The sequence below is a fragment of the Balaenoptera physalus genome (assembly GCF_965194825.1).
Source record: "Balaenoptera physalus genome assembly, chromosome: 20".
NCBI lineage: Eukaryota > Metazoa > Chordata > Mammalia > Artiodactyla > Balaenopteridae > Balaenoptera > Balaenoptera physalus.
The window spans coordinates 51,126,654-51,144,885 of record NC_138901.1 but is presented as its reverse complement, the minus strand read 5'-3'; the positions used below and the strand labels follow the sequence as shown (position 1 = coordinate 51,144,885).

At 54.2% G+C, this 18,232-nt stretch overlaps 1 protein-coding gene across 1 annotated transcript in view; it reads right to left on the bottom strand.

Annotated features, from left to right (window-relative positions):
- The window catches only part of RPH3AL (rabphilin 3A like (without C2 domains)), a 118,162-nt gene that overhangs the window by 1,712 nt on the left and 98,218 nt on the right, over nt 1–18,232 (bottom strand). Inside the window, 3 exon segments of the mRNA XM_082443591.1 lie at nt 3,540–3,596; nt 3,599–3,685; nt 5,147–5,260. Of these exon segments, the coding sequence (XP_082299717.1) occupies nt 3,540–3,596; nt 3,599–3,685; nt 5,147–5,260 (258 nt within the window).

The window sequence follows — 18,232 nt, the reverse complement described above, 5'->3', positions numbered from 1 at the left end:
CTGGTCCCTCCATGTTCTGAGCATTTGGGGGATTCTGCAGAGAAAATGGGCTTGTTAAGGGCTGCCAGCTCCCTTAGACACTTTGGGGAATGGGGGAAGCTGGCACTAAACAAGTTATACTCTTCCATCTTCCAAAGTTTTCAGACCTCTCTTACCTGCTGCCATCTTTGCAGTTCATGCCATTTTCATTCCTTTATGTCATTTTGGTGGGGTTTGGGGAGATGGAGGAAATACAGATGTGTTCAGTCCACAGTGTTTAACCACAAATCCTTGCCCATTTTACACGCATTTTGACACATGTACATATAAGTTCATAAAACTCATTTTGATTATTTGTACGTTTTATTTTTACTTAGATGGCCTTGTTTTTCCCATTCAACGTTAGGTTTGTGAGTCCTTCTAACCCACGCAGATCTAGCTCATTCCTTTTACTGTGGCTTAGCAAGTGTTCCAGCAACCAGCATACCACATTTTTTTCCATCCATTTCTCTACTGATGCATCTCAGAAACACAAGTGATTGTGGCCTTTTGATCAACACGCTGGCTCAATGCAAATTCTAATCTTTATTGTTTTTATTCTGAAGCATAACTTGTCACAGGGAAACAGTGTTTTTATTACTTTTTTTTTTTTTAACTGTCTGCCAGCGACAAGGGCAAAAGAGCTAATGGTGGGGGCCTGAGAGCCTGGAGAAGAAGGCCCTTCGAGGACCAGGCACGGGGTGGTCAGGAAGGAGGGTGTGGACACCATACACACAGAAACACACATTCTCTCTCTTCCAGGAAAGGTTTTCCAGAAGCATCTGCCCACACTTTGAATTAGGTGTTTTTCTGCCAAACTGAGCCTACTGAAGAGGAGTGAATTAATGGCTTAGGGAGCTTCACGCCCAGCAGGGGGCTCAGCTGAAGGCGGCTTGCTCTTCAGTGAGTGAATTCACAGTGTTCACCAGAACCCTTTCCAGCTCCACCAGCCCTCGGGGAGGCCAAGGAGGGCTTCCAAGAAACCTAACAGAGAGCCAGGTTCAAGAGCAGCTCCTGGGCCAGGAGGGAGGAGGCTGCATCCACGCTCAGAGCTGCAGGGGAAGGGGAAGGATGGCTGGATCTCTCATGCCACCTGCTCTGGGCTCCTCTCCGGGGGCCACGCTCAGGTGTGAAGGGTCACGCTCAGGCTTTGAATTCTTTTTACGTGAATACAAATATGGAGAAAGCCCTGCCTGGCACCCTCTGAATTTGCACTGCATAGGGGAAGGCCCCAGAAGGTGGGTCTGAAGGCCCTTCCAATCCAACTAAGACGAGAGCAAACTTAAAATGAACATAGGGGTAGACTGGGGGTGGGGCTGGGGGCAATAAATAAAGGTCACGGCTGAGGGGAGTGACTGGGATGGCGGTGGAGAGGGGGGCTCCCAGGAGAGAAGGGGTGCAGAAAGGCACTGGGTGGGGGGAAGCAGACTCAGCCCCGCAAACACTGGTTTGTTGAGTCAGAGGTCACGTCCGACAGGGCTGGCGGTGGAGGGCCCGGGGACTGGTCAGGAAGGAGCCGGCTAGGGTCTGGCTCCAGCTCTTTCTCTCTCTCTCAAGCTCTTCCACCGGAAAGCCTGCCCCATGCACCAAGCACGCCTCTGCTCAGGGCAGGCAGGGGGGACCGTCGGAGCCCACGTCAGCAGCAGGGGCTCGCCCAGGTGTGCCTTTTACCTTTGGGGGAGAGAAAAAAAGGCCACTATAGGGGGAGCAGAGGCAGAGTCCCACCCCAGTGACAGTGTGAACTTTGGGAATGAAATGCAGGGAAGGCTGACTCCTTGCTGGAGCGGCCCGCGCCTGAAGCAGCTGCCCCGTCTGAAACTAAGCAGGGGGCTGCCCGGGAGGGCCGGCGGCTGAGGGCTGGGCAGGGGGCGCCTGCATGCTGGGCCCAGCCCTGCTCCGCTGTGCTGTGTCATTGCAGGCAAGTCGCCCAGTCCCCGTGCTTCAGTGTGGCCACTGATACCTGGGCTAGTCAACACAGGTGATCTCGGGAGGCCAGCAGGAGCAAATGGACGTGGGAACATACAACCTTCGTCTAGGCCAGTCCTGTCCAAGTAACAGCTTAAGCCCTGGAACCCTGTCTATGTGCTGGGCCACACAGCCTGCCCCGTGATTACTGGACATTTCCTGAAGACACACTCAGGTAGGTACCCCACATGGACCCTGGATCTTACCCTCCCTGCAACCTGCAAGGGACACAATGTGGTCCCCATTTCAGTGATAATGGAACTGGGCACTGAGAGATCAAATATTAGGTTGAATCTTATGGATTGGCCAATATTTAACTGTTTTTGATCTACAAAAATGCAATTTCATGTGGTTCGACCTGATGGTTTGCCCAAGTTCCCATGGGTATGGGTGGCAGGGCTGGGACTGGAGCTTGGGCCTGCTTGATTCCAAACTGCCCTCTCTGGGGGACTGCAGGAGGCGAGGGTAGGGGAGAGAGGGCGCACGCCCACGGCGCCTCCCTCCCTGAGACCTGCGCACCCAGTGTCACAGTCTGTCTCTGTCCCTCATGACCATCAAGAGGGGAAATGAGGGAGGAGGAGGGAGGGGAGGGGAAAGGGGAGGGGAGGAGCGCTCCCACAGGGTTTCCTGTGGGCACTCCCCACCCCAGCAGGCCTGCAGCCGTCCCCGTGAGCGGCAGGGGCACCAGCTGCTGCGCTGACCCGCACAGTGTGCACCGTGGATCCTCTGGTTGTAGATGCACTAAGTCCAGCTGGGGCTTCTTTCTGGAAGGAGGCTAGGCGCCGATCGTGCACCTGCACAATTTTCTCCCGCTTGAGTGTGAGGACTCCCCTGCCCCCCAAGTGCATGGTGACCTCAGGTTGGCCGGGGCAGGTGCGAGCTTGGACTCTTGCCCTCGGCTTCCACACTGGAAGCCCATATCTTCCACATGGGGATAATGAGCCTCCTGTCTATTTGGCCAAGAGAACGAAAGTTGACCTTGGAAGTGCAAGGGCAGGCCGGCCTCCATGCCGTCCGCTCTAGGGGTCCTGAATCCTCCCTCTTAGGATTTGGGCCTGCCCTGGCCTGGGCTCTGTTTTGGGTGAGTTGATTGGCCTTCCTCAGCTATGCGGTAGGTTTCTGGAGGTCAGGGACTGTCCCCCACCGCACCCGGCCCAGGCTGGGCACGCACTGCCTGGCGAATAGCAGGTGCTCTGAAAACAGAGTTACTGTGACTGTTAGGCAGGAAGGGAAATGCTCTGAAAGATTATACATTTCATAAAGCAGAGGATGGAAACAGCCATTGTTACAGTTACTGAGAATGGATAGGGACGGTCCCCACTGTTCTTCTGGGCCCCTCTCTCTGTTCACTGTGGGCACGGATGGGTCTGGCTTGCCTCTGTTCAACTGGCACCTGGCACAGGGCTCCTAAATGCAGACCCCCTAGCACTCTCCAGCGCAGAGAACTGAAAACACCCCCTAGCACTCTCCAGCGCAGAGAACTGAAAACACCCCCTGGGGGGTGGGTGCAGATAGAGAGGAGGTGGGTAGGTTGGAAGGAGGAGCTTGGTACTCACTGCGGCCTTTTGGGTCCGGCCAGGGTGGGGCACCCCACTGCGGGTCCGCAGAGCCGGTCCGGTCTCGATGGCCAGGCTGCTCTGGCTCCCTGAGAGGTGGCTGGGTGGGCGGGGAGGCCCCATCTTTGATGACTCCACGCTGCCACCTGCAAGACACCACTTGAATGGTTCAGGGCGGGGTCCTTCGGGCCTTGAACTGAGACAGGGACCATCTCAGCCTGACAAGGAGCTGATCTAAAGTCTCCTCATTTGGAATTGTGACCTGTATCTATGGGACCGTCTGCCAGAGCCCCTTCCCCTGGGAACCGCCACCCCCTCTTCCCCATCCACATGGCTGCCATGTTCTAGCGGGACCCCACCCTCTGGCCACCGCCGACTGGCCCACAACCTACAAAGGCAATTGAATGGGCCCTCAGGTCGTTTCACTAAGGAACAAGTAGTTACCCACATGAAAACTGGCAATGAGGTCGAGTCTGTCCTGCCCTCGGAGAAGGAGGGTGTCGTGGGGAAGCGTGTAAATTTCTGTTAACCCAACAAGAGGGACGTTCACTGCTGCCTCTGCAAACTAGAGAATCCTCACTCAGACGCGGTTGTTAGCCTCTGCCCGGCCCAGAGAGCAGACGTGGGGCCTGCAGACTGCACTCCTTCTTTCCATCTCCTGACCCGCTTGGTCGCAGCTGAGAGCCCGTGTGAAGAGAGGGGACAAGAGCTGCGGTAGTGGGAGGTGAGGAGCGCAAAACCTGCCCTAGCAACCAAGGCTGGCAGGTAAGTGTCCTCCACACTTTTCTAAGAGAGAATCTGCAGCTTGAAGGGGCCTAAGAGACCATCTAGTCCGGGGACAGTTTTCACCTCATGCGTCATCCCCGCCTACTGATACTGATCCCTGGGAAAACTGCATGGAGGAGGCTTCCGAAGCCACGTCAGGCTCTGTGGGAGAGAGTACCATGATCAACTAGTAATGTCTGCCATGGGCACAGGAGTGCCAGGCATTGGCATCTCTGACCTAGTCCAGACTGCCACCCCCGGCAGGAATTCCTTCCGTACCAGTTCTGGCAGAAGATCACGCAGCCTTCCATTTCCTTCCAGTTTGAGGCAGTTATTGAAAAGCTTTCTTCTTAGGTATTAAATTCAACCTGAAATGTCATGCAAGTATCCCAGTTCTAACCTTTGGAGTAACTCTGAATGAAGCTGGTCCTTTTCCTGGGAAGGTCCTTCCTGTGTCTAAAGGAGAGCAATGGAAAATGTGCCACCAGGCCTTCTCTGCATATATACCTGAGCCTCCCTTCCATATGTTTTTTTTGTTTTTGGCTGCTCTACACAGCTTGTGGGATCAGTTCCCTGACCAGGGATTGAACCCGGGCCATGGCAGTGAAAGCCGGAATCCTAACCATAGGCCGGCCGGGAACTCCCCTTTCCATCTGTTCTTGAGTGGTGCCAACACTTTAGCTCCTAGCCCTCCCAGCTGAAGGCCCATTTTGCCTCCCGGATCTAGAACAACTCCACAGACCCACCCACTGGGGAGCCACTAGGGAGCGGTAGTCTGAAGAAGCAGCAAAGCCACTGCCCCGGGGGCTTGGGGAACAAACAGTGCAGCTTCCCACACTTACCCGATTCCCCCCAGGGTTTGTCGCCTTTCCGGTCCCTGACCCCAGTGGGTGGGAGTCTGTCCTCCAGGCTGGAGGAGCTGAGATCTGAGTCGCTGTCACTGTCGCTGGAAACCACTGGAAAAGACACCAGCACAGGAGGTCACCTCCACTGGCCACCACCGGCAGGCGTGTCAGACAGAGGGGACCAGGGCAGGCCTCTTCCTTCCAGGACAAAGTAGCATAGGACCTCCGCCGGCCCTGGTGTTCGGGGCACGGGGACAGTGGTCCAGGGATAGGGATGGCAGGGTACTCCTTTCTGTCAGTCAAAGAGGTGAGTCCCGGTGCGAGGAGGCTGGGACTCGGGGGGACGGTGCCCAGTATGACCAGCACCGGCAGGGAGGGCTCAGTCCTCAGGCAGCCCTCTCCACCCATCACCCCCTCGCTGTGGCTGAATCAGAAGCCTCTTGCTGGCAGGAGCTGATTACCCGCTTCGGTGCAGGTCCAACTGCACCTGGCAGCGTTTAAAGGTGCCCGGCCATGCTCTGCAGGAATAATTCCAGTCCTCGCTGACCCTGATGGAGGGCTCCAGGCCCCTGACACACACTAACTCAAGGAAGCTTCAGAACAACCCTGCAAGATAGGAAATAGCATTGTCCCCATTTCACAGGCAAGGAAACCGAGGCCCTTGCCCACAGTGGGATTCTTACTCTGGCGGGCTGGCTCCACAGCCTGTGTTTGTAACCACTCTGATTCCACCAGAAGAACTGAACTGGGAGCCAGCAGGCCTGGGCTCTCATCCCAGCTCATCCAGCAACTCCCAGTGGGGTCTTGTGAATGCAGAAGGAGCAAGGCTGGTGGGGCTGGAACCCCAGGAGAGGGAAGGGGAGGGGGGGCTCCCACAGTGAGCACCTGCTGTGGCGGAAACCCTCTTTTCTGGACTAAATGCAACCATATTTGGCTGGTTAATCAACAGTGGGAGTCATAATACAGGATCTATTCACACATTAAACACTCTTTTAATTTTAAGCATAGAAATGTACATTCATTCGCCAATCTTTTGATGGAGGGCTTGGGTGCTTCTTTGAGATCGACCCACATGGTCTTTCGTGTTTAAACTGCATCCATATTGCATTGTGATTCTCAGGTTCAGTTTCTTTAAATTGGAGCAGATCTTGAAGACATGGGCAAGGAAGAATCCTCTATTTTTCCATTTCTTTCTCTCTCTCTTTTTTTTTTTTTTTTTACAGTTGTGCTGCCTACACCTAATTCAATAGCTTTTTTAAGCAAGTGACTTCTACCAAGTCTTTCCAAAGTCTTGGTTTTAATGAAACGACTCTGTGTCTTTTCTGACTTATTTCATCAATTTATATAACATTTAATTAAATGATGTAATTATAATAGCAAGTATAACCGCACAGAAAGGTTTGGGATCACAGGTAACCAGCTTGCATAGGTGACTAACTCAGCGGGTGGGGTAAGAGTCAGTGTGTCTTCCCCAGGAATGCAATATGCTGGTTACGGAGGGAGTTGAGTGCTTTCTGCCAGGCACTGTGCTAGGCACCTGGGAAGCATTATCTTACTTGATCTGTAGAACAAACCTGAGCCATAGGGACATGTTTGGTGGGAGATGATACTGGAAACAAAATCAATCTATATCAAGGGCGGCTAATAGGTTTCATCTGATGCTCGAGGCCCCTCTGGAGCAGCATGCAGAGGAGAATCCTGAAATTGCATTAAGGCCCAGCAGGGAGAGAGTCTGGTCAGTTAGGGAAGCCCACAGTGGTTACAGGAAGGGAAATGGCAGGACCTATGCCATGTAGCTTCCACCTGGATCTAGAGTCTTCTGGAAAGTCTTCATGCCTTCAGCCTGTGTCACCTTTCAGCTAAGGAAGTCACAAGTCATAGAACCAAGCAACCAGAGGGGCTGGAGCTGGCTGACCACTTCAGCCTAAGAGATCCTTGACCCTGTGCTTCCACAGCAGGGCAGCCGTGCTTTGAAAGCTTTAATGACTAATTGGTTCTTCTCCCTCCCTCATCCCCACATCTTGCCAGTTTCACCTAAGCGGTTCTTCAATCAGTGGCCTCCTCACCCTGGTCGCTGCCCTTGCTTCACTCAAGGCCTCATCGTCTCCAGCCTGGATTGCTGTGACACCTCCCAGCTGGGCCCCATCCACAGGCACCTCCTTCTGCACAGGCTCCGCTAACACACAGGTCCTGGCTCACCCTTCTTTACAGGCTCCCCGGGACCTACAGGATCAAGCCTGAACTCCTGCGCTCCACTACTTCTTCAGCATCATCCCGCACAACTGGCTCTCCTATCTGGGGCTCCTCTGGCCCCACGCGGCCTGGAGCTCCTGCCAAACTGCCGGTCAGCACCTCCCGCAGGGACTGGTTTCCCTCTACCCAGAATGCCCTGCCCACCCCTCTTCTTCTGGCTTAGTTCGGGTACCACCTCCTCCAGGAAGCCTTCCCTATGGCTCCCACCTGTCTGGCTGAACGCCTTGTGTGTTCTGCTGCACCTGCAGCAACTACTTCCCGCTTTAAGTGTTCTGTGTGTGTTTCCCCCAGCAGACCGAGAGGCTCCTGGAGGGCAGGGGCCAAATTGCACCACAATTAAGGCTGGCGTGCTTCTCCTGCAGAGCCTGATCCGTGGGGGTGGGACGAGAACGATGCGAACAGGATTGTTTCCAGCTTTGCCTTCCTCTGTCTGCTCACGGATTTTGCCTCTTCTGCTGTTCTTTCCCTTCTTGCCCTCAAGGAAGAGTTCTGCTTTGGCTTTCTGGGCTTTTGTGATGTAGAATCAAAAGGAGACGGGGACGGGAGAGGTTGTGGTCCACACGCCCCCTTTACAATATTTGAGAAACGCAAGTAAAGGCCTGACTTATTTTGCAGTTGCTTTTCAGGTCCCAGACTGGGTTTCTTTGATTATGAATCCACCGAGACCCGATTTTATGGGCATCAGTTTTATAAGCATTTACGTATTTTTGGCTCATTCACTGACTGACTAAATGCCAACTCTGTGGGTCCCCAGACAAAGGGAGTGGGAGGTGGCAGGAGGTAGCAAGCAGCTCCCCACGTCTCCCTTGGGGCAGATGCAAAGGAACTGGGGAGGATTCTGCCCCCTCCCGCAGCAGGAGGAGGGGTGTCCAGCAGCCTGTTAAGCAGTGGGAAATCCCTGAGGGGAACACGGTTACTATTCTCTGCATTGGTTTCCCCGTCTCTTTGGCAGAGATGCTTACGGGTAATTTATTCCTTTTTTCCTGACTTGGAATGTTCCGTCTCCCCCATGTTTGATATGCAGGACCTTCAAAATTCTGGGGCAGGGTGGAGAATATGAGGCTGAGGCAGTGGGGGGGTAGGGGACATGACATGGGGCTCCATGGTATGGAAGTAATGCCTGGATTCTTTGGTGCTAATGAGCAGATGCCACAGGGCACAACATACCAAGAGCTTGAAAGGAGGCGATGGGAAAGGACATCCCAGGACTCGGGTTATGGTGGCCCCTCATTCACCGCATTTCTTCGCTCTGCTCCCTGTTCTGTCATCTGTGGTACATGGTCACAGTGCTGAGCTAAGAGTGGGCTTAAGCTGCGAGAAGGCCGCTATGCTATGTCGCAAGAGCATTTTTTGTTGGGAGGGGTATGTGTTGTCCAAGCACCAACCCTGGAGGTGGGGTTCGGGGGCCATATTGCCTAGTTCCCACTTGGTGCCTATGCTGTGCAAGGTTTAGAAAAAATAAACCTCCCCAAGTGACAGTCAGTTGTCTTGTTTTTTGTCTCCTTTTATAGACAAGGGCCACAGCCGTGGAAGTGGGGGAACAGCCCCAGATGACAACTGAGCTCACAAAGACATCACAGAGCAGAGAGGCAGCCAGCCAACGACTCATCCCTCTTGGATACGTCTCCCTCAGCTCAAGCATCCTTGCTCACTGTGTCTGCGATTTCAAGCAGGGGGCCAAGCCTCAGCTTAGAGGTCTCTGTGGTGCAGACTCAATCCCATTTCTAGTCCACTCTAATAAACCCCACTCGAAAGGAATAAACCCAAGGAAGTCGGCAGTGTCGACACCTGGCCTCGGCACTTATGTCAGTGGGAAAGAAACGCACCAAGGAGACACTGCAGAGAACATCCCTGGACACAGCCCAATGCAAACGCTGTTTATCCAAATACTCCTCCGGCAGCAAGGGAAGAACTTTTTCTTCTTTCTCCCCCTCCAAATGTTGCTGTAAAACCCGAACCTTGGCTAATTTGCCATTCGATTGCCACTGCCACCTTTTTCTCTGCACAGCAGCTGCAATCATAAATCTTCCAGGTCTATTAACAAAGCTTTTAGGCTGATAAATCTTTTGGTTCTTGTTCTTTCATCCTCAACAAAACACTCTGTGTGTCTGAAGGCTGATTTTTTTCCTCTAATTCCCCAAAGGCTGAGTCCAGGATGGCTCGGTCAGTGACGAGCGCTTGTATTCTGCCCACGCCTGATTTTCAGATTGGAAATGGGAAAACACCAGGGAGAAGACTGTCCCGATAGCTTCCCCAAGAAGGAGGTGTCACTAAATGGATTCACCCGGGCTCTGCCAGGAGGCAGGGAGGAGGGGGGCCTCCCCCTCTGCAGTGGCTTGAGCCCCCCGACCACTTGCTTGGGGACCTGGCGTCCCTGAGATTTTCCCATCATGCCGCAGCAGGGCTGCCCCACTCTGCCCAGCTCTCATCCTCAGAAGCGGACAGCCCCAGCCCCAGCCATGCCTGCTTCTCTGGGGAGAGGCCAGCTTTCCCCCCCCCCTCCCCCCCCCGCCCCCCCCCCCCCGCTCACTCTTAGATGGATTTGCAATTTGACTGTCACCATGGAAACTCAGAGTTTTGGTACATGAAGGTGGGGGGAAGTCTTCCCTTTTGGAAAGTCTTTCCTGACTGCCTCAGAGAACATGTGTGGCAGCTGCCGGCTTGTGGAGATACCTTGCCTGGGACGGTCCAGGGGACAGGCAGGCTGCTGGCCACTTGACCTCACAGCACTGCACTGGGATTTGGGGGACCTGCTTCCTGCCTCTGCTCTGCCACCATCTCTCTTTGTGACCCTGGGGACACCTCTCAGGGCTTCATCACACACAAAAGGAGGCCAACCTAGACAGCCACTCCGGGTCTGAATCCTAGGATTTAACTTCAGGTCAGGTTTGTTCCATCAGTGGAGAGACCCCAGTGCCCCACTCTGGTTGAGAGGCGGGGAGATGTGACTTTTGGGCCACACAACATCTGCCTGCCTGGCACAAGGACAGCCAGCAGCCTGTAAGCTTGGGAGGCCCTTGTGAGCATCTGCTGCTCTGCTTGGAGGCTCCCAAAGCCCCAAGAAATTACGGGAATTAGAGAGGAAGAGAGATATTTTCAGCAAACATTCTGCCAAAGGCAAAGCAGATGGTGGAAAATTTTGCATACTAAAAGCAAAAAAAAAATTTTTTTTTAATGTAAAGGAAAGAGAAGGCCCTGGGGAATGCAGAGACGTCCCCAGTTAGCCTTACCCAGCCCTCCAGGCTGGCACGGCTGCAGAGAAGAGTCACAGAGCTGTCCCCAACAGGTGAGGGCTGCCCCACCTGGGAGTAGGGCCAGGCTTTCAGCCTGAAATCCCACCAAGATGCCTCCCAAGTCTGGGGCTCTGTTTGGTGGCAGCAGGAGCGAGGTGCGGGGGTGGTGAAGAGGCTCTGAGTCACACAGTGTCCTGGCTCTGCCATTTCCCAGCTGTGGGACGTTGGGTCGGTTTCTTCACCTCTCTGTGCTCAGCAGGCCCACCTATGAAATGGGGCAATGACGGATCCTTTCCTGGGTTGTTGTGAGTATTAATAGAGATAACACAGGCAGTGTCTGGCGTGTGGTAGGTGCCTGATAAATGGGGGCTATTTTATTTGATGGGGGGGCATCCTGAACTCATGGCCCACACCATCTGGCACAGAGCTGGCCTCTGCACTCACCATGTTCGGGGCCCGGGCCAACCTCACACGGGTGGACTCACCTTTTCCAGGGGAGCTTAGATTTCCAAGTTGTGTTTCATAAGACACTGGAGGCACTAGGTGCCTTCAGAGGCTGTTTGGAGGCCGAGCTGGGATTTGAACCCAGGCCTATCTATTGTTGGAATCTCTGCTCTTTCCTCCTCACCCAGGATGCAGGGCACCCCATGGGTCTGGCCTCACCCCAAGGGCTCTGGTCCCCTGCAGGCAGGTCAGTTCATCCTCTGTCTCCTCAACATGCCTTTTCCCGCCAGAGGCAGGGGCTGCAATGTGTGTGAGAAAAACGTCTAGTTCACTCCCAACATCTAGGGTTGAATTCTAGCTCTGCTTTGGACACTCCTGGGCAAATACCTTCATCTCCCTGAACCTCAATCTTCTCATCTGTAAAATGGAGACAATAACAACTACCAATAAAATAAGATCAAGAGATCAAGTAGGACAAAAAGCATTGCAAGTCTAAAAAGCCATACGAGCCTATACATATTTTTGAAAATTAGATTCCAATTCATCCTCCAGGAACCCATCCACACCGTGCCTCTGTTGGAAAATTTCTCCAGCCCAAGGATGGAAGACAGGCCCTCCTTCACTCTCCCCACAACTGCTGGGGCAGCTCTTCTGGCCCCTCTCAGACAACCCCTGTCATTGCATTTCTTTTCCTACAAACACCTGCCTCGACTTCCCCAACTGTACCAGGAACCCCTTCAGGGCAGGGTCACGTCTTAATTGGCATCTGGCTCCTTCCCTCAGCCCCCATCACTGGGCCTTGGGCCAAGCAGGCACTCAGCAAATGCGTGTTGACTGCTTTCTGAAAGAGCCTCTCCAGGAGAGAACGCGGCACTGTGCAGAGACAGCAGGACTGATGGTGGTCAGCAAGGTGGTGGCGAGCCAGCTCGGGCTGGGCTTTCCACCAAGCAGGCGCCTCCTTGCAGCCTCTCCCAGAAGGACACTCAAGTGGGACGAGCGAGCCAGGCGATGGTGGCCTCAGCCTGAGCTAGGCACAGACTAATGGGGGGAGGGGCTGTCGGAGGCCGGTTGCCATGGACACGGGATGAGTGGGATCTGGGGAGAGGAATGCACTGTTCATGCAAAACCTTCTCTTCTTCCAAACCCCAGGCCCGAGGACAAGGACGGGCTCTTCCTTTGTTTTGGAAACTCCCTCCAGGGTCCCAGAGAGTCAGGGTCTGGACAATAAGAAATGTAGTCCCAAGGCCAGGGGGCCTGTCCTCATAGGGATGGGCTGGGTGGAGCCAGAGAGGCTCAGAGCCCGCCTCCCTCCCTCCCTCCTGGACTCGGAGTCAGGAGATCCGGGTGACCCTCCCTGTCCAGCGGCCTGATCACCCTGGGCCTCATTTCCTCACCTCTGAGGTGGGGATAGTCACAGGACCACCACAGAAGGAGGGGTGAAGGAGTGGGACCTGGGAGCTCTCCTTCCTTGGTTCCCCTTCCAGGCTGCCACCTGGGACCTCAGCAGGGACAGCACAGACCAGGCCAGGAATTGAGAGTTGGGGAGTGGAGGGTTTCCTGTGCTTGCTTATTCATTTGCCATTGATTTTAGTTAACTCCCTCCTTGGGGCTTGCAGACAGACAGGAGGCACCAGATAATGAAGATGAATCCTCAGATCAATAGCAATGGGGTCGCCAGCATTGAAATCCTGTGGCCCTGCCCTGGCTGGAGGAGCTCCAGGTAGAATGGGAGATGGACGGATGGAAGATAAGAACAGCTCCTTCCAGAGAGAACATGATACTCTGTAGGGGAGGCGGAGAGTGTTCAGGGAAAGAAGTCAGGAAGGACTTCCTGGAAGAGGTGGAATTTAAAGATGGGCATGATTTTGGCAGATAGAAATGCTGGGACTGGGGTGTGCCAGGCATCCCTGACAGAGAACAGGAAAGGCAAAGGCCAGGTGGTGGGCTTCTCCAGGGCCAGGATAGGCTCAAATGGAAGGCTCCAGACTCAGGCTCCTAGGGGACGAGGGGCTGGTCTGGCTTGGATGTGCTCTGCACTATTTCTCTCTGGCAGGTTATTGCTTCTGATTTGTGGCAGAGATGAAGCAAAGTGGGCGCATACCTCCTGACGGTTCCTTTGCTGGGATGCAAAACGCATCTTCATCCGCTCCATGACGTCAGTGCTCTCTCTCTGTCCTTCTTTAGGTCTCTGTGTGTCTCTGGGTCTTTGTCTTTGACTTCATCTCTTTGTGCCTCTCTTGTTGATGGTTTAAAAAAAAGCTCTCTGCCTTTGCTTCTCTTGTCTTTCTTTCCCTCCCTTGTGTGTCTTTGTGTCCCTGTGTGTTTTGAGTTTTCTTGGGTTTGTCTCTTGATCCTTATTTCTGTTTTGGTCAGTTTCTCTCACTCTCCAGTCTCTGCACATGTCTGTCCGTCTGTCTCTGGGTCTCCGTCTCTGTTTCTGTCTATCACGTCCCCTCAGAGTCTGGCCTCAGGGTGTATCCCTCAGGTTCCCTCACCGGGGCTGGAATCTCAGTCCCTGCTCAGGCCCATGGCATCTGATCTCAGAGCCTAGGTGGGGGGCTGGGCTGCCAGCTTTGCCCGGACTCCATGTGGACCCCAGGAGCCACTGAGGCAGCGGCGGCCCAGCCCCTCCTTCCTGTATGGAGATCACCGGACAGACAGCTTCTCCCAGCCTCTGCCGCCACTCCTGGACCAGCGAGCGGAAATCATCCTGGCCCCATCCGTGGGCCCGGCCTCCACCCCGTGGTAGACAAGAGGCCCGGGGAGAGGACTGCTGAGCCGAGCGGAATCAGCACTGTTATCTCCCAGGGCTTTACTGGAGTCAGACAGGGCAGGCAGGCCCAGGTTTATTCACTGCACCAGGTCCCCAAAGGCCGAGAAATCTAGAGTGGGCGGAATTAAGCTGTAGGTCCACACGGCGAGGCAGGTGAGCGGCCGGAGAGGGGTGTGCTGTATTGCACTTGGCCAGAGTTCTGCGGTCATCTGCTCAGCTGAAGCCGGGCTGCCTGGGGGTGGGGCCTGTTTCCCCAGTTCAGCTCAGATGGGGATTGCAGGGTTGGCGGGGGCAAGGAGTCCCAAGACCTCACCTTGCAGCTGAGGCTGTCATCGGGTTGGGACAAATTAGAAGCGATAGCCATGCCCCTGACCTCTGTGGTGTGGCTAATGAGGGCCTCCTGCTCTTGGAAAATCAACCCCCAGGCCAGCGAAGATGCCTAGGACAGGCAAGAGGGCTGCAGGGGGCAGGGGTGGGGCGCAGCAGTGGGGACAACGGTGGCTCCTGGAAGCTCAGGGCTTCTATTCTGGGGGTGGCCCCTCCATTCACACATGCCAGCATCGAGCTAGCGTTTGGCTTCACCAAGGGCTCCGAAGGTCAAGACAAATTAGTAACGCATGGGCTTCTCTTTCAAAACACAGCCACGCAAGACATGGCCAGGCCTCTGTTTCCCTGAGACTTGGGAAAAGGGCAAAGTTTCCCAAACACCATGGGGATTTCTCGTTCTGCCCACGCCGAGATTACAATGTAAATTATCTGCCTTAGTTTCCTCTTCTATAAAATGGGACGACAGTAGTACCCCCAGCACAGGTGTCAGGGTATTATACAAATGCACAGAGCCTGGCACGGGCTGCGGTCCACGGCGGCTGAAGCCTGAGACCTGCCTCTTTCACCTGCACAGACCAACAGGCAAGTGGCACCCAGGCCCTCAGCTGAGCCTGGAGGAACGGTGGCCGCACAGAAGACTGACTGTCAGTGTTTGCCCGAGCGGGGCTCACGGTGGGCTCGGGCAACTCAGCACCACCCACCCCCTCTCCTGCCCCTGGCAGGGTGGATGGCGTCCCATCCCTAAACGGCTAGTGGGAGCCACAGACAGGACTGCCCAGCTAGGACGTGTTTTTGTTTATTTATTTTTTGGACCCAAACAGCCGACCTACACCGTGAAGACCGGGGTCAATGGCTTTCAGGGTGCCGGGCTGGGCACACAGCACCCTCCTCAGGTGGTTCAAAAGCAGCCTTTCATCCCTCCTCTCTGAGCAGTCCTTTCTGGCTCACACCGGTCTGTGTGTATTTGGTGGTTTCTATTATATTTATACATTAAAAAAGCCCAGGTACTTCCAGCTGCCCAGGACTCTAGAACCCATGCAGGGTGTAAGACGAACTGAGACAGGGAAGGTGATAATGAAGCATTAGCGACAATCCTGGGGACACGACCGTGAGAGGAAGGTTCAGGAAGGTCATGAGCACTTAGTGACCGTCTTCCACAAACACAGGGCATGGGGTGGGGGGAGGGGGGATGGGATTCCACTGGCAGCACATACCCGGAGTGTGCGTGTGTGTGTGTGTGTGTGAGAGAGCACATGTGCGTGTGTGTGTGTGTAAGCGCGTGTGCGTGTGTGTGAGAGAGAGACGGGGCCACTGCTGAAATGGGGCTGGTCTTTCCGGTAGACGCAGCCTCAATGTACAGTCTGGGAGCTGCTTTACCACCTGTCAGAAATTCCTCCATAAAGTCTCATCCCCTTGGATTTGGAACCGTGAGATATGAAAGCTGGAAGAGAACGGACTCTCTGTCCCAGTCACCGTCATCCCCATCCTCCTCATGGGGAAACCAAGGCCCAGAGAGGAAGAAGGACTTTAAAAAACTAAAGTTTTTCTGCCCGGGGATCCCCTATTAAAACACAGGAGGTCTGCAAGGCCTGACCTCTTAAGCCCTTATTGGCAAGGCCCTGGGGGCGACAGTGGTGGGTCACCTCCACAGAAGGCGCAGAAGGCAGGATTTGTGGGGTCAGGGTAGGAGGAAGGACCCCCAGATGTGCCATGGTCAGGCTCCTGCCTCCCACTGGTCAGGTGAAGGGTCAGTGAGTGAGGTGGGCTGGATATGAGAAGCCTTCACTTCCACAGAGACGTGCGCCCACTGTTTTTGCAACAGGTGTCCCTGCTGGTCTAACTGCTATTCTCTCTCTTTCACTGGGATGTGGAAACAAGAACTATTTCACTTTCTCCTTAATAACCCAGCAAGGGTGATGATCAAAGAGCGTGAGAGACAATAGGGAGGGGTGGGGACTGCAGCAAACCAGAGACTGCAAGGCCTGGGTGAAGGGGGAAGCTGCCACTTAGCCTGTCCAATTTTTCCAGGGAGGGGTGGTATTGCCAGACCTTCTGATTTTCAAAAAAGAAGCCAGAACTCCATATTCTTTTTAATGAACATTCTCTACCTTTAAAAAAGTTGTCAATGAATTTAAAGCAGTGAGTCGGATCGAGTCACTGTTCCATCAGTTGGCGACCTATAACAATGGCAAATGTCCAACCCACCCAGGACAGATGGCATCCCACCTCCAAACGATGAAGCCCTCCTGCTCTACTCTGCCTCCTTCTCCAAGCCTTGGCCAGCCTGCCCCCACCCCCCGCCCATGCCTGCCCCCTACAACACACACTCCCAGCTGCTCTGAAGGCTGCAGGGAGTTCATGTACCACGTCCAGGCTGATGTGATAGAAACGGCAAGTCCTGAGTCTGCTGGGGAAACACTGGGGGTGAGTAGGGAGTGGGGGAGAGGGCAGCTGAGCGCCCCGAGGAGCTTCCAAAACGCTCATTTCTCAGGAACAGAGAGAGAAGGAAGGCGGCATAGCAACAACTGGCTGTGGGCAGTGAGCAATCCTGTCTGAAAATAAAACATTTTACAATCCACAACCGTGGCTCATTAAGAATGAATGGATCTACTGGTATAAATAGCATGCTGCGTTAAGAAGTCAGGAAACAGCATATGCGTTTGATGGAAAAACGGCTGCCTCGAAACTGCTTATTAGCTCAGTCGGCTGCAGCTCTGTGCTAACGAGACACAGGTCTCGGGTTCAAAGCCATGTGGCTTTCTCAATCTTGGGCCATAGACTGTGTCCTCATCCCCCCAGCCCTGGTCACAACATGGGGTCATAACTCTGGATACACAGTAACAAGCCCCATAGTAAGCTTCCCCCAGTTTCTGAGCCATAGTATATCCCTACTATAATATCCAGCCTCTGCTTGAATGCTCCCAGTGACAGGGAGCTCACTGCCCTGTAGGATACAAAACACCCAATTCTGTGATTCAATGGCTATTGAGCAAGAGATACAAATTTCTCCCTGCTCTGTCCCAGCTCTGCCTTTGGGGAAAGCAGCCTCAACTGGGCGTAACGGGCCACACCATCTATAATGTCTGACGGGTTACAGGCTTGATGCATAAAGGGCATCCTGAGCAGGAGGGAGTTGGGCCAATCACGTCCTCCCCAAGTGTGGACATGGGTCCTGAGAGTGGGGGCAGAGGCTGAGACTGAAGGGCATGCAGACTTGCAGCTGAGTACCAGCTGCTGGACGGGCAGCGGCTGGGGAATGGAGCTGATCCGAGAGTTCCCTGAGAAGCAGAAGAAGATGCTGCCATATCCCCCCATCCCCACAGGCCTCGAAAGCCTACCTCTCCATCCCTGCTTCTGGGAGAACTTCCTCAGCAGCCTGGCAACCAAAAACCCTTGAACCAAGTCCGAAAGGGGAAAGCCAGTGTGTGTGGCGATTTGGGCAATAGCTTTACTCCGAGCTACACTCAGAGGGGAGGAGAGTGGGCTGGGATTCAGGAGCCTGGATCCCAGGCCCTCTTAGCTGCAGCCTATGCGACCTTGGGCAGACATCCCCCTCCTCATCCATCACTTAGAGTCAATTTCACGTCCTCAGCTGCCCCATAGGCTGTTCTGAGCATCAGATGAGATAATGGCTGTGAGTCAAGGAGCGCTGGCTGAGGCCAATGCAGTACCAATGACTCGGCTTCTCCAGGGGGACAGGAGCCGGCGGCGTCGGGGCGGGAAGGCTGGCTGAGGGGTCATTCAGGAAGGGCGGCCCCAGGAAAACATTTGCAGCTGAGCCGAGCCAGACCACTCAACCCAAACATCCCCGAAGCTTGCTTTCACTGGACTGCAAACAGAACCACAGCTCAGGATTTAAAAAAAATTTTTGTTTAAAACCTAGTGAACCAATAAAGTGGTAACAAAACTCTGATTTTTCTTAAAACTACCCAGCTGGAAAAAATCCAAAACCTCGAAGTACTTTTCCAGAACAGACCTTGAAGTGACCAGTGTGTCATTCTGTTCAGTTCCATCCAGGAAGCCTGTGCTCTGCTCAGGGGGATGACGGAGGGT